At 34.6% G+C, this 16,474-nt stretch overlaps 1 protein-coding gene across 3 annotated transcripts in view; it reads left to right on the top strand.

Moving 5' to 3' along the window:
• Positions 1-16,474, top strand: part of LOC149800782 (beta-hexosaminidase subunit beta-like) — a 40,560-nt gene that overhangs the window by 17,221 nt on the left and 6,865 nt on the right. The window contains exons 7-9 of one of the 3 annotated variants that reach the window (XM_089954761.1): positions 5,045-5,131; positions 7,707-7,779; positions 11,241-11,412. In XM_089954761.1, coding sequence (XP_089810887.1) covers positions 5,045-5,131; positions 7,707-7,779; positions 11,241-11,412 — 332 coding nt within the window. Of the gene's footprint in view, positions 1-5,044; positions 5,132-7,706; positions 7,780-9,127; positions 9,303-10,717; positions 10,890-11,240; positions 11,413-16,474 lie in introns of all 3 variants that reach the window. The other 2 variants (XM_089954759.1, XM_089954760.1) reach the window with 2 other exon arrangements.

Raw genomic sequence — 16,474 nt, 5'->3', positions numbered from 1 at the left:
ATAGACTTTATATGATGGGGAGAGGCTTCAAAAGGGAAAATGTTTCCCTCCCGCTAGTCCAGTGGAAGTCATGAAGGCACATCTTTATGAAACTGTTGAATGATCTGGAAAGGTAACCTTTTGCACCATAGGTAAAGCAGACCTGCCAACCCTTATGAATTTGCAATAAGTCTTATGAAAATGACTCTTAAAATAATGACTTGTGGAATAAAAGCAAGAACTATGGAAAAATGATTGTTAGTGAAAATTCCAGATAATTGGTTCATCTGTGTTTGATTTGGATCCTGGTTTCATATTAGAATTACAGTAGTCCCCCTCTTGAACGGCCCCCCTGACCAGCGGCCACCCGCTCCTTACGGCCAGAATCCGTTGGCACCGACGAGTTTGTGTTCAAAAGTACCCCTCGCGAAAGGCCACCCGGCTAACGCGACCAGCGGCCAGCATATTAGTGCAAAATTATAAAATTTACCCCTCACAAGCGGCCGCATTTTATATGAATATGTATCCAGAACCAGTATTTTATTCATAACGTGTGTTAAGTAATCCGATTTCTGTTTCCCGATGTCTGGTTTTCGTTACTGAAAGAAGTGTTGAGTAAAGTACATTTACCACTAAGATTAATATTATATCATTTACGCCTCACGAGAAGCCAAATTTATTCCATAAAAACCGAGAAAGACTCAAATTTTAATCCATACAAAAGGGTACGTGCATGTAATCCAATAAGCCTTACTGCTGTGTTATCATAAGATGTCCGGTTTAGTCACTGATAATTGTTAAGATTACAATTATCGAACAGTAGTAACAGCTGAGAAGTGGCAGTATCGATGTACAATACCCAAGTCAGCAGGAAAAAGGTTTAATAACCTTTATGGCTTCCCTTAGTAAGATGTTGTGCTTGTTCACTTTGGTAATCAGTGGCTATTACTACTGACAATAATTGTCAAAATTACGAATCCTTGCGGCCGCGAGGTCAAATCTGTGTGATGTTAATGGTACATATTGAAGCCGTTTTGACTTCTCTCACTTAGTTTCAAGAAATGTATGAAAACAAAAGGGTACCAGACTATGACTAACAAATCACGTGACAAGACCACTTCCTTTAAAAACACGGCAATTTGTTTAGATGCATACAAAATTGTTTTATCAGTATTATAGTTGGCAACATGAATAGCTTACTGCAAAAAGATCAACATGTCATCGTGGAAAATAAAAATTCTCAGTTTAGAGGAGAACGTGAAAGTAATTCAACTGACGGGACGGGGGGGGGTCGTCGAGGATCCTTGCAGAAAACTAACGTCGGGAAGACTAAGATAAACAATATCGTGAAAGATAATGAAACAATTCTGCAGAAGTGGAAATGGACGGAGAAAGGAAGATTGTTTGAGCCAGGAGACGTTTGTATTCTGATTTGAAAGACAAGAAAAAGCAAAAAGTTTGTCAGTTGAATTGGGATATGACGACTTTACCTTAAGCAACGGATGGTTGCACCACAGATTTCAAGTGTGACACAGTATCAAGTGTTCTGTCATTAGCGGCGAATCAGCTGATGTTAATATTGAAGTTGTCGAAGATAGGAACAAAAGACTAAACGATATATGCAGGGGATATGACAGCAAGGATATTTTTAATGTGATGAGACTGGTTTGTTTTTTAGACTGTTACCAACAAAGTGACAGATGATGTGAACTGTAACACAATTATAAAGACAGTTTTAAAACTATATCAATGGTTATTCATAGCATTATTTTGAAAATGATGACAAAGTTTTTTTTTTACATTTATTTCACATCATGCATGTGATTTTTTAATTAAAATATTAAATATTTAAAATTAAATGTACTTGGGACTTTTTTCATATGTATTTACTATTCGCATTTGTCATCCCCCTCTAGAAAGGCCACCCGCATTATAATGCCACTTACTGCTGCATTAGGGGTGGCCTTATAAGAGGGGGACTACTGTAGTGGAATTAGTCAGGAAACCAGACTAACTTTACAGCAGTACCTCAGATGCTCTAATTGGCACATATTTGTTTCATTCGAATCATCTGCATGATCATACTGTTGATTATAGAATTTTTAAAAATGGTGTCCAGCAAGCAATGCATGTTGAAGACGAAACTGAAATTAAGCCCCTTAAAAAGTGTTAATCAGCACAGAAGAATATAAAGTAATATTCAGACTCTTGTGAATAAAAGTAGGAAAGGAGTGACACAGTTACATTTATTGGACATTACATGTGAATTTGAATATGTCTCGTGGTGGGAGATATGATTGCTGTTGTCATGTGAAATGGAGAAAAAAAACTCCAAGACCCGTGTCCATTTGAGAAATAGCAACAAGCCATTGAGCTGCATAGGGTTTGGAACTGAAGTTTGTGCAACTGTACCAGTGGGAAATAAGGATTACATATACATTACAAACTTATCAGTTGACCATAATGTTTACCATCACAGCTTGTTTTGAATAGACCTTTTTAATGTTTTCCAGTTTTACAATAGCAGTTTTATATTTTGTTACACCTTACTGAAAACTGGTCAAACTTATAGAAACAATTCAACTGCCTTACTGAGATGGTCTCATCAGGGTTGGCTGTTCTGGTAAAGTTTCCTCCCAATTCAACTGAGCCATTTAGGATGAAAGATCTCTGATAATTGTGGAGAAGTATACTCGGATCTCCATCTCTTGGAATGGTTACTTCGAGTTAGAAAACAGTTTAGTTCATATGCAATGTTTGTGGCAAATGACCCAACTTTTTGAGCCAATATGCAAAGGTCCAGAGCCACAAACTTGAGGCAAAAATAGTATTAGTTAAACCAGACATTTATATTGTGCTTTCTTTTACTTGAATTGTAGTACATATTTAAATTTTATTTCATGAAATATTTCTTAATCAGTACTTACTGTCAATTTTGACGAAAGGTATTGGCCTAGTTAATATAAACAGTATCTCAAAACAAGCAGGTTTAAGTCTTGAGAAAAATGGCACACGATCCATGGACAGACCTGAAGTTAGGATGGTCTAGCAGCTTTAAATATCTGCGTTGATTCTTAAATAGGTCACGTGAGAAAGGAGGGAAGTGTCCTCCCTTGTATTATTATATAATGCATGTATGACATGTAAATTGTAAGCAACCATTTGAGTCCCTGTGATGATGAATAAATGTGCACATGACATGAGCTTCGAACTGTAATCATTATTCTGTGTCTTGATCTAAACTTGGAATACTTTTTTTTTTTTCAATGGGTACCCAGTTGTTTATTTTATTACCCGGGTTATTATTAGCGAGCAAGTACCCAGGTACCCGTTTGCATCTTTAACAATATTGATCATGATTATTGGTTATTTTTGGAGGAGGCTTTAATAGAAATGTGTCCATCTGATCATCTTTCCATCTCTTTGCACATAAGTTTACTGGTGCATCCCTCCGTATTCTTGCACAAAACATGTGCTTGAGAAAATTTGGCAAATTAATATTTGGCTCCACACTTCATGGGTCAAAAAGAAGGATCACGAGCCCCAAACAATTTAGTTTAGGGAGAAGTGGCTGATGGATAAACTTGGCCTTGTTTTTCATGACCATCAGTTTTGTTTCTTAAAAAAGAAAATGTCATGATTGACATTGATAAAGTTAGCCTCTGCATCCTAAATATAGGTTGCAAGAATGACATGCCATTGAAATAGTTCTACCTTTCCTAAATTAGACATGGATCTATAAGTTGTTGTTGTTGTAGGGTTTAACACCATTTTTCAGCACATGATAGGCTATACATGGCAGCCAGTATTAATGGTGGAGGAAGAACCCAGGAAAACCCCATAAAGAACCACCGACCCACGAGATGCTACTGGCAAGCTTTCTCACATACCCACATTGGCCGAATCCAAGACTCGAACCCACGCAGACAAATGTGAATGGCAGTGATCCATAACGGAGAGCGCTTTAGACCACTTGGCCACTCTGGACCCCTGGATCTATAAGTAAAGGAAATATATGAAACTTGGATACTTAAACATCATCATTATTGTGTTTTGTACAACAGTTGGGATCACATCTTCAAGGTCAGGGTTACTGCTTAATATTTTAAGTGTTCTATCACACTTTTAATTCCAGTCTGTAACTTCAGAGCTGTTAGAGGCTAAGGATGAAACAGAACAGTTTGAGATAATTAGATAAAACTTAATATACCTAATATATCATATATCATCTTTCCACATTTGGAGTCCCATCCTTAACTTCATGTCAGTATTTTGTTTTCCATCACAATTTCTATTTTGTCTAAAACTTATGAGCCCATTCACCACAGTGGGTAGGTGAAAATAATTCACTAAATTTGCTTGTCTCCATGTTATTTGCACTGGATCAGAATCCATATCTACTGTATAGGAATACCTTCCAGCAAACTGACATCATGATATATTCACTGGGTGTGCTTGTATGTTGTATAAATGGGCGAAATTTTCTTCTACAGCACTTAGTTTAAAACCTATTTTTTCCAGTATGACAGAATATTCATAAATAAAAAGCAGATTAACTCACAGTACAAATATTGTTTTTTTTTTACTTTGAATGGATTTGATCTTTGACTTTAAAAGAAATTCAAACCAAGTAAGGGAAATGTTAATTCTACTCCTGAGAAGAAATACATAGTGTCAGCTTGGTTGCCTCCATTGACATAGATTGACAGCTTCTTTTGTGATACATCAAACAATATAGAATAATTTAAATAAAAAATGCTCATTAAATAAGGTACATAAGCATTCTTTCTCAAAATATTTTATAATTGTTTTTGTCTATTCTGTATTAAAAGACAAAGACAGAAGACAAAACTTTAAACATATATAACAATGATGTTATGTATTTAGAGGGATGATGATATTGCTTCTGACCATCAAAAAAGAACTGTGATTATCAATAGCCTGCATGTTATGTTAGTCCCTGTAATCTCATTGTATATTATGTTTACAGAATTCTCCAAAACTATTAGTATTCTCAATACTTTGATTCCTTCATTTGCAACTATTTGTTTGTTTCTTCTTACAGGGAAAGCAATCCTGAAATCACAGAATTTATGATGATGAAAGGATTTGGGAAGAACTATTCCTTATTGGAGGAATTTTACATGCAGAAGTAAGTAAATATTCTGTCATTTCATTAACCATATATACATTACCTTTATTTTAAAATATTTTCTGTCTATTGCAAGAATTAACTGTCTTGAATGTATCCAGAAGCAGAGATTGGCAAACCATCAAGAGCAAGCATTGAGAAGTACACCTTGCAGGAGGTTAAATCAGAAGCTTATACTGAAGACAAAAATAATTTTAGTTAGATTAAACTTTCCTTTTCATCTGACAAAAACCTTGTACATAGCTGGAGGTCATAGAAATAACCACCTTGAAAGGATTAAAATTATTTGTGTTGAAATTTTATGACATGACAACACTTAAGATATTGTCATAATGAGGTAAGTGGAGTAAAGTTATTGTGATCAATTTACCACAACATTAATCTACATAAAGCCAGCAGTTATCATAACTAAAGCATGGTACAGTGCACTCATGGGACAAATTATCCAATTTATAAGTGAGGAAACCATATTATGGTGGATATGCCAACAAGACTGTGTTGTAATAGTGCAAATATGACAAAAAATAGGGTATTTAATGTTGTGAAATCACATTATAATTTGTTCCCATTAGCTAAGAATTACAATTAAGTAAAGCAGATTAGATAGCAATGCAGAAACAAAATTTAACCAGTGAAATGGAATTTCTGTCTATACCCACAGTATAAGAATGTCAGTGAAATGAATTTCCTGTCCATACCCACATTATAAGAGCATCAGGTAATGGAAATTCTATCCATACCCACATTGTAAGAGTGTCATTGAAATGGAATTCCTGTCCGTAGCCACATTATAAGAACATCAGGTAATGGAAATCCTATCTATACCCATAGTGTAAGAGTGTCAGTGAAATGGAATTCCTGTCTATACTCGCATTATGTCAATCAAATTCCTATCCATACTCGCATTATTAGAGTGTCAGTATAATGGAAATCCTGTCCCTACCCCCATTATAAGAGTGTCGGTGAAATGGTATTCCTGTCCATGCCCACATTTTAAGAGTGTCAATGAAATGGTATTCCTGTCCATACTCACGTTATAAGAGTTTAAATGAAATTCCTATCGATGCCCACATTATAAGTGTCAGTTAAATGGTATTCCTGTCCATACCCATATTATTAGTGTCAGTGAAATGAAATTCCTGTCCATACCCCCATTAATAGAGTGTCAGTGAAATGAAATTTCTGACCATACTCACACTTATTAGAGGGTCAGTGAAATGAAATTCCTGTCCATACGACATTATAAGAGTGTCAGTGAAATGGAATTCCTGTCCATACCCACATTATAAGAGTATCAGTGATATAACAAGGTGCTTTATAATGAGGGACCACTATTTAGGATTCGTTTGTCCATCCATCTCTAGATATTAGCACCCATCTATCCTCACTCCCTATTTGGGCAGGAAATCATTTTTAAGATGACCTGCTGAGATTCTGCTAGCCATGTGGGTGCATCTTGCAATGAACTTGGTTCCCTATGATATTCTTTCCAGAAATCATTTAATGATACTAAAAGAAATATGGACTTGATGATGGCTGTTTTTTATGGTCCATCTGAATATCAACTTGAGAAAACTCGCCTATGTGAAACTGGAAGATTGTTGGTGATATTCTTCTATTTGCGTAGTGTCAATTATCATGCCTACATTGGCTTTCATTACTTGCATAGTATAAATTTTTATACCTACATTGACTTTTATTACTTGCATAGTATTAATTATCATGCCAACATTGACTTTTATTACTTGCATAGTATCAATCATACTTACACTGACTTTTATTACTTGCATAGTATCAATCATCATACTTACATTGACTTTATTGCTTGCATAGTATCAATTATCGTGCCTACTTTGACTTTTATTACTTGCATAGTATCAGTTATCATACTTGCATTAACTTTTATTACTTGCATAGTATCAATTATCGTGTCTACATTGACTTTTATTACTTGCATAGCATCAATTATCATGCCTACATTGACTTTTATTACTTGCATAATATCTATCATACTTACATTGACTTTTATTACTTGCATAGTATCAATCATCATACTTACACTGACTTTTATTGCTTGCATAGTATCAATTATCATGCCTACTTTGACTTTTATTACTTGCGTAGTATAAATTATCATACTTACATTAACTTTTATTACTTGAATAGTATTAATTATCATGTCTACTTTGACTTTTGTTACTTTCATAGTATCAATGATCATACTTGCATTGACTTTTATTACTTGCATAGTATCAATTATCATGCCAACATTAACTTTTACTACTTGCATAGTATCAATCATCATACTTACATTAACTTTTATTACTTGCATAGTATCAATCATCATACTTACATTGACTTTTATTACTTGCATAATATCGATTGTCATGCCTATTTTGACTTTTATTACTTGCATGTATCAATTATCATGCCAACATTGATTTTTATTACTTGCATAGTATCAGTTATCATGCCTACATTGACTTTTATTACTTGCATAGTATCAATTATCATGCCTACATTGACTTTTATTATACTGGATTTCACAGATAATAACTTTCTTGTTTTGTTACAGTTTGCTGGACATTATTAACAGTTACAAGAAAGGTTATCTTATTTGGCAAGAAGTCATTGATAATGGAGCCAAGGTACAACTGTTTATACAAATTGCAATACATGTAATTTTTACACTAAAAAGAAAAGGGGAAAGGTGACAAATGAAAATTTTGAATAATACTACTGCAAGCTTTGGATGTGAGGTAACAATCACAGATAATAATGCAGACAACATGCTTAAAACTTTATTGTAGGAAAAAAGCTAGCATGCAAACACTACAGTGAAACCCTGCTCTAACAATGTTGTCATCCACTAAGTGTTATTCGCCTGTTAAATAGGATGCATGCAATATCAAGACAAGTCAGTTAATTAAGAAAACAATTGCATAATCGTTTGGTTACATAAATTTGGGGAGGGGCAGTGGGTGCAAAACTTGTGGCATCAGTAATGCAGTTACCAGTGTTACCTGATGCATATGAAACAAGAAATACTTTGAACAGTGATTATTTGTTTAATTTTTTTGTTGTTAGTAAAGAATGATGAATCGGTACACACACACACACACATATATATATAAGAAAATTGTCAACTGAATAATGTATATAGTTGCAGTATGTGCACTCATCAAAGACACTATTGTATCCTATTAGTAATTCCAACCCAAATTTGTACAAAGAAACATAATTTCTAACATTTCTCTGCTGGATGCCATTTTAATCCAGATACTTAATTTGTTGCTAATACACTCTCACTAACTTACGAAATATTCATATAAACTGGACATGTCCAAAAGGACTGATTTTTGACTGGTAATAAAATGCCAAAATTGGACACAAGGGGTTTCTAATAACTAACTTGTATTTACCCTAACTACCGGGTGTTCTTCTAAAAGACTGCCATTTGATCAGCCGGAACTCTGGATAATCAATGTATTGGCATATTATATGCAAGCAAATTCATGCATACATATAAAAGAATTGGGACAGACATTTTAAGTTTTTAATCCAGAGTTGTCAGCATGTTGTAAATTTGAACATTTGATCAATGTAAACTATGCAATAGGTTCAAGCTCCAATTTGTTCTGTGTGCAACTAAAATAACTGTAAGAATACTTACTCAAATAGAACCTTATAATCAAACATAACCTGAATATTTTTGGCTAGTAATTCATTCAACATATTCAAATAGGTTAAACTTGTTGTTGACTAAGACTCGGTCTGGCAGTATAACTATGCATCTTGTGGGTTTTACATTGTTTTGAAAATAACCCTTTAAATTGAAAAGAACGTTAGTTTCAAACTGAGGAGTAAAATGCCAATTGAATAAATTCTTGTCATGAGCTTTGTCAGCTAATGTTCTGGTATTCAAGTGGCAGTTGATTAAATGAAAACTGGATAGGTGAGAATAGACTATAACATAGTTTGGATCTTGTCCACCAGGTGGCAGCAGATACTGTGGTGGAAGTGTGGAAGATAGAAAATTTCTTCCAAGAGCTTTCGAAAGTTACCTCCCTTGGATATAAAACTGTGCTGGCAGCCTGTTGGTACCTGGATCACATAAGCTATGGATTGGATTGGCATAAATATTATCAATGCGACCCACGAGGTTTTGATGGTATTGTTTCATTGCCAAGTAGATAGTACATCTAATTCTGACTAATATACGTGCTTAGGCAAACACACTACATTGACCTCCTGTATAAAGCAGCCACCTTTGTATACAAGTCACTTATATAAGGTTCCATTCATTCAAAATTCAAAACAGTTTTACCTGTATATAAAGACCACCTGCTCATAATGACATTGTGGAAAACATTAATTGCCACCAACTGGAGATAATTGGACATTTTGCTGGGTAACTAAACTTTTCCCCCATATGTCCATACTTTTTAATGTAGAATATGAAGATAAAAACATTAATGTTTTCTTTAAAAAAAATTGTTTGTTTTGAAAGTTAACTGTTTTAAGTTTTGAGTTTTTCCAGCCATGAATGACTGCTAATGGTTCTAGGATGGTCCATGTTCATGAGTTTGACTATCATCCATGACAATATGCCTTTTCACTAGAGTGAATATTAACTACTATATGTATGTGCTTGCCTAGTTTCTTCTCGTTGAATTTATTGTTTAGATTGTATGCCTGATGTGTCTTTATGTACTAAGGAATGCTTACTGTTTATTAGATTTGATTTTTGCCTGGATTCTATGATACTTTATGTATATTCCCTGCTGAAGAACTTTGGGGAGTGTTGTACTGATGTCTACTTGCCCTACCATCTCTCTGTCCATCTATCATTCCATCACACTTTCATTTACTTATTATCACATGAAACCTTTGAGATATCATCATGAAACTTTGTATCCTTTAGTATCATGGCTAGATACTGTTTCCTTTAAAAAAAATGGAATCAGTCTGATAAGCATTTTGAGAGTTGTCCCCATTTTTATTTCAACTTTTGTATGTCTGCCATCTGTGCATTCATTCACACTCTACTCCATTCAATGTCTCTAGAACTGTCCCACATAAGACTCATCTATTTTAGATGAGTACTTGTGGAGTTTAATTACAAGTTGTATCTGTCCATCGGTCCATACATCACACACTTCTTTAATTAATTTTTCCTGAACCATCTGAGATATTGTCATGTACTTGTGTCATGACAAGAGAGTTTGTGTCCCATACCAGGTTAAGATTAGTACTTTACAGAGTGATTTCCCCATGGTTGGAAATCATATTTACACTTTAAATCTCCTTAACTTTTTGAGGTATCATGAAACATGGAATGCTCTTGTATCATGATTTTATAGTGTTCATGGTAAAAGAATGGGTTATTGTTTGAACTGAACTCATTAAAGCCCGCATATTAAAATAATAAGTGTATTATATGCTTTTTCAGATCTGATATTTAGATCACTTAATGAAAATGTTGCACATTTGACACAGATGGGACACTTGAAAATAGAATAGATCTTCTCTCTTAAGAAAATGTTTCATAATTATTTATTATGGATTTAAAATTTTGTCCACTAGGTAGCAGCAGATACAGTTGTTGAAGTGTGGAAGGGAGGCTACATTGATGAGCTTGCTAAGGTTACCTCCCTTGGATACAAGACTTTATTGTCATCATGCTGGTACTTGGACTATATCTCATATGGTTCGGACTGGCGCAACTATTACGGGTGTGACCCTCAGAACTTTAATGGTATTCTTTTGTTTTAGTTACTTAATGGTTTTATTATCCCTTTCTTGGAAATCATAGGTGACTTAACATTTAAAGTATGAATCATAGCATGCATGGTATATTTAGTCGTAAGTAGCATATATTTGAAAGTCACCTAAAATATTTCAACTTTATTAAATGCACACTGTACTATTCTTACAGCTCCAAATACATCAGACCTACAAAAAAATAGCTGCCATATATTGAAATGAGCAACATCATGCATGCATGATTTGACCTCTTGGAGTAATATTGGAGCATCTACTTACTTGGTATTAGGGGGGAAAAAAGTTATGACTTTAAAGTTCTACAAAATGGCTTTTTATGCATTAGGTGGCAGCAGATGCAATAGTGGAGGTTTGGAAGGGTGGCTATATGGAAGAGCTTGCTAAAGTTACCTCATTTGGCTATAAAACTCTCCTGTCATCCTGCTGGTATTTGAACCATATCTCGTATGGGAAGGACTGGCCCCAATATTATCAGTGTGATCCACAGGACTTCAATGGTACACTGTTTGATGATTCCTATCCCAACCTTACAGTAATAACTGATGTGACCATCCATAAACTGCTTTTTGTTTTTAGCTCTACTGGTTACAAACCAGAAGAGTTTATGGAATGGTATGTTGTCTGTCATCTTTCATATGATGTCCTGCATACATCCATATTTTAGAACAAATTTTTTATTGCTACTCCTTCTAACATACTTAGAAAATGCCAAGAACTTCACATACGCCGACATTCAGTATATGGCCAACACCTGAGTCATCTTTAATTACTTGCTATAGCTTCTTATCCTGAATGGATGGGAATATCAACATAAGACTTTTGATGTCTGGTTGGTCCTACATGAAACTGATGTTAATATGATGTCCAATATGGCCACCATAATTATCATCAAGAAGACCTTCTTATCACTACTCCTCCTTAATGGAAGATCATATCATCATGGGTTTTTTACCTGATGACTAATTATGATATGGCTGCCATAATAAACATTGAAAATCTTGTCAGTCATTCTCCTAAATGTATGGTCATATCAATATGGGGTTTTCACCAAAATTCAGCTAATGGTGTCTAGTTTATACTAAATGAAAATGTTGACAGTCATGCATCCAATTTGGCAGCCACCTTGACTGATTTGAAAATCTCATGGCTCAAGAATATCAGATATGCACAACAGTTAAAAAGAAGAAATGGTCTTTTTAGATTTCCTGGAAATTGTTTTTGGATATTTTAGAACCATTCCATTAAGGGGCTCCTGTTTTATTAGAGTTGGGTTTTTCATGATCTAATCAGCTCTTCATAGTAGTGTCAATAATAAGGATTGCCGCATTTGTGGCAGTGCATGACTTAACCTTTTCCATTAGGCACAGGATAAATTTTAAACAAATGTCAAGTCACTGTACTTACATAATTTACATAGTGTTATTTAATTATTTATGAACATTACTTAGCTAAGCACATAATATGGTCAGTACACAGAAATAAGGTCAGAAACTATGATTTCATGCAGGGTAAAGACCAAGATTTCACCTTGATCAAATAACATCATATACAAAAACTGTCTATTTAGAATGCAGCCTAACTGTCAGTTAAATGTAGCCTTGCTATCTATGGAATGCAGCCCAGCTGTCAGTTGAATGCAGCCTAGCTTTTGAACCAGATGCTTGCTGAATCTGTTGCCACCTCAGGGTCTCGCCAGTTTTGAATCAAATGTTAGCTCAGAAAGAAAAGTCCCTGATAGCCCAGTTTAAATTCATTAACCCAGAAGAGTTACTTGATATTGCACATTTAGCTTTAAAACATCTTTTTAGGGGCTTGGAGAAATTTCTTACTCAAAATGTATATCATTCTGCCTACTGTATGTTACTAAGAATGGTATTAAGGCACCTTCTGTATTTAGCTCATATGAACTTTTAACCTTGAAAGGCCAGTTAAGATGTTTAAAGGGACATAACTCATTCTAATCCTGAGAGGAATTAATGAGTCTTACCTCCCATCATATAGTCAAGGAGCATTTATACTTTATGTCAAACAGTGGAGAATCCTTTTAATAGAAATGCTCATTAATGGTAATAATATCGTTATTTTTCTCAGAATATCTTTTTGAGTATTTTCATAAGTTCTCTGTTAAGAGATAAAGAAACATTTAAAATTACTTATACATATTTTTAGAGGGATAGTGTTATTTGCTACTTTTCATAGAAACGGAACATGAATTTCAGTTTCATGCATGTGATGGCCATACATTTAATCCTGTTTGAACATGATTTCCAGTTTCATGCAAGTGATGGCCATACATTTAACCCTGTTTGAACATGATTTTCAGTTTCATGCAAGTGATGGCCATGCGTTTAATCCTGTTTGAACATGATTTTCAGTTTCATGCAAGTGATGGCCATACATTTAATCCCGTTTGAACATGATTTTCAGTTTCTTGCAAGTGATGGCCATACATTTAATCCTGTTTGAACACAATTTTCAGTTTCATGCAAGTGATGGCCATACGTTTAATCCTGTTTGAACATGATGTTCAGTTTCTTGCAAGTGATGGCCATACGTTTAATCCTGTTTGAACATGATTTTCAGTTTCATGCAACTGATGGCCATACGTTTAATCCTGTTTGATCTAGTATCATCTGAACCTCAAAGCTATCTTTATTCTTAATACTTGGATTTTGTTGAGTTATTAAATTATTTTCTCCTTTATATGTAGATCCAGCATTCTGGTAGCCCCAAATGCAGGGCACAAGATCAGTGCTACCCTTCTTTATATGTGGACCCAGCATTCGGGTAGCCCCAAACTCAGGGCACAAGATCAGTCCTACCCTCTTTTATATGTGTACCAAGCATTCAGGTAGCCCCAAACTCACTACACAAGATCAGTGCTACTCTCTTTTATATACGGAGAAGCGTTCAGGAGCCCCAAAAACATGGCACAAGATCAGTCCTGTCCTCTATGTACATTGAAAATATCATTATGCTTGATGTTACAAATAGCTTGGTTCGATTAGCATCAAGGGTACTAAAAGGTCATGTGCTTGCTGTTACAAACAATGGTGCTAATCCACCTGTTTACAGAGTCATTGCAGACCTGAGACAGTCAGTTTTTCCTTTGTTTATATTAATCAGAAATCTCTATTGACATGCAACAGTTGCATGGAAATGCTGTGGTAATGGGATCCAGGTTCTGCTTAGTTGTCAGGGATATTTTTTAACAATCTGAAAGTAATCTAACCATTCTGTCGATAACCCCGCTGCTAGTCAATAATTGCAACCTTTTTTAACAATGTGAAGGCCCAATTTTGGTCAACCAGAAAATATGAATAAAAATTGTAATTTAAAAGTTGTAATGGAATTTTACATATTTTGTAGCTACGAACATTTTTGATCCTGGTATTAGCTCTCTGGATACATACATCACGTGCATGAATTATCTCCATATAATTCCACAGCTGAATGTTGGGTAAAAATGCTATCCCTAAGAGGCCACACTATTTCACATGTAGTGGCTACTCATTATCTGGTTAAGTAATCACAGTCCATACTACCACCCCTTATTTTAATAATTTAAAGCACATATAATTTTTGGGAATTTAAGAATGAAACCAAAATCATGAAAATGCTGTTCAAGGTGAAACCTGCAAAGAAATGGGAATTGTATTTAGTCCATCATAACATTTTCCAAAGGTTTGTGCCACCAATTATATGATAATAGATTGGAAAAGAAATTTTATTATATACATATTTTTTTCTCCGTTAACTTTACATTGTCAGAATCATTCAGTATGTTGTGAAACTGAACAACTAAATACTGCATGATATGTGCATCTAAAAATAGTATAGTGTATTAGGAACTACTTTGGAAACAAAACATATGCACTCATGTAGTCGATAATTTAGGTTTTAGTTTATTAAATTAATTTGTCAGTGAACTATCGAAGCTGTTTCATCTATTTAAAAGTATAGCTAATAAAGTGAACAATGTGGATGAGTTTACCGAGTGACAAATTAAATTTTCAAGCAAGCAAACAAATGAACTTGATATTTGTAATGTCCACAACAAATGTGAGAGAAGCAGCATTGAAAATACCATTCTGATCATTTAAACAAGGGGTCTCAAACGTGTGTCCGCCAAGCTTTATCATGTTGCCCACAAAATGATGGATGTCATTAGAGATAACAAAGGTGGTGCATCCCTGGGGCCATTGAAAATGCCCTCATGCAGCTCTCATGGTGGTTTGAGTTTGAGACACCTGATTTAAACAGTTATGTAGGAGAAATGTTCATAACATTTTGTAACTGGGATGGTTCAGACAAAGACCAGTACTCTCAGACCTATATAAAAATAGCACAGAAAAGCATGTTGAGGCCAAGAGCTATTGCATATTTATCAGATTACCATTTTATAAGTGAAAGTTATACAAGGAAAAAGAAATGCAACTGAAGATTTTGGTTCAGAAGTAAGGGCCTCAGAGTCAATAAGCCAAGATAGTGAAGAATTCTTATTTCCACTGGCTGAATGGACTGTCACGCTCCTGCTGCTGTACATTTTTCCACGTTAACTTTTTTGATGCAGTGTTTCGGATTTAGGCTAGCAATAGATGCTATACAGGTCATAACATAGCTGTGGTCCCTACCAAGAGCATGAAAGTGGCAAGGCATAAACATACCTTCTTTACATGATAATAAGAATGGCAAAAAAAAATGTACTTAATTTCTTCCGAATGTTCTTTCTTATGTAGTTCTGCAAATCCAAATTAAATGAGCTATGTCTTGGGTTCTAACAACTTGATTGCACACTGTGAAACTATACTGTAATTTCAACTACTTTACCAACTGCAACAACATTGTCCTTACTGCACTCAAAATGAAGTGAATTTGATATTCCATAGCATAGTTTTGATAATTTCAGTTGAATGAGTTCATATTCTTCGCACATTATGATTCCAAACATTCAATGACAGAATAGAAACACTCATGCAGCTGAGTCAAGATGCATCCCTCCCTGCTCAGATCATATGTACTTTGTATGGAATTGACACAGCTAATAAATCCAGTCCATAACCAGCATAACTGAGTAGAATCGACAGAAAATAAATCAATCCATTCAAGACCAACTGCAAAAAGTTATTGCAATATGCATTCATTCACAATACGACTCTAAAATTCAATTTTAAATAGACCAAAATGACAATTCTTTTTCAAAGTAATGTCAAGCACATGACAAAGTTTAAAGGTCACTGGGCTGTGCTATGTGCACATTGATATTGTTATTGTGTGTTGATGAATCTATAGTTGTCTGTTTATATTTGGAATACAGCATAAATTCAATTACTTTGTTTCTTATAGTGTATTTTGTTTATAATTGAGCCTAAGTTAGAATAAGAATATGAGTATATGATAAAAACATTACTGCATTCAGTGGGAAAATATGAACTCATTTTCTCAGGTGGATACTTTACTCCCAAAGGTCATGCAGTATTAATTTAAAAAAACTTGTTCATATTTTCTCATACAAATGCAGTAACCTGTAAGTATTGATGCTAATTATATTAGGATTTA

Source organism: Sinohyriopsis cumingii, chromosome 4 (assembly GCF_028554795.1).
Source record: "Sinohyriopsis cumingii isolate HCF-2022 chromosome 4, ASM2855479v2, whole genome shotgun sequence".
Taxonomy (NCBI): Eukaryota; Metazoa; Mollusca; class Bivalvia; order Unionida; family Unionidae; genus Sinohyriopsis; species Sinohyriopsis cumingii.
Note: the sequence above shows the minus strand (reverse complement) of the source record. Positions and strands in the feature narration are given on the sequence as shown.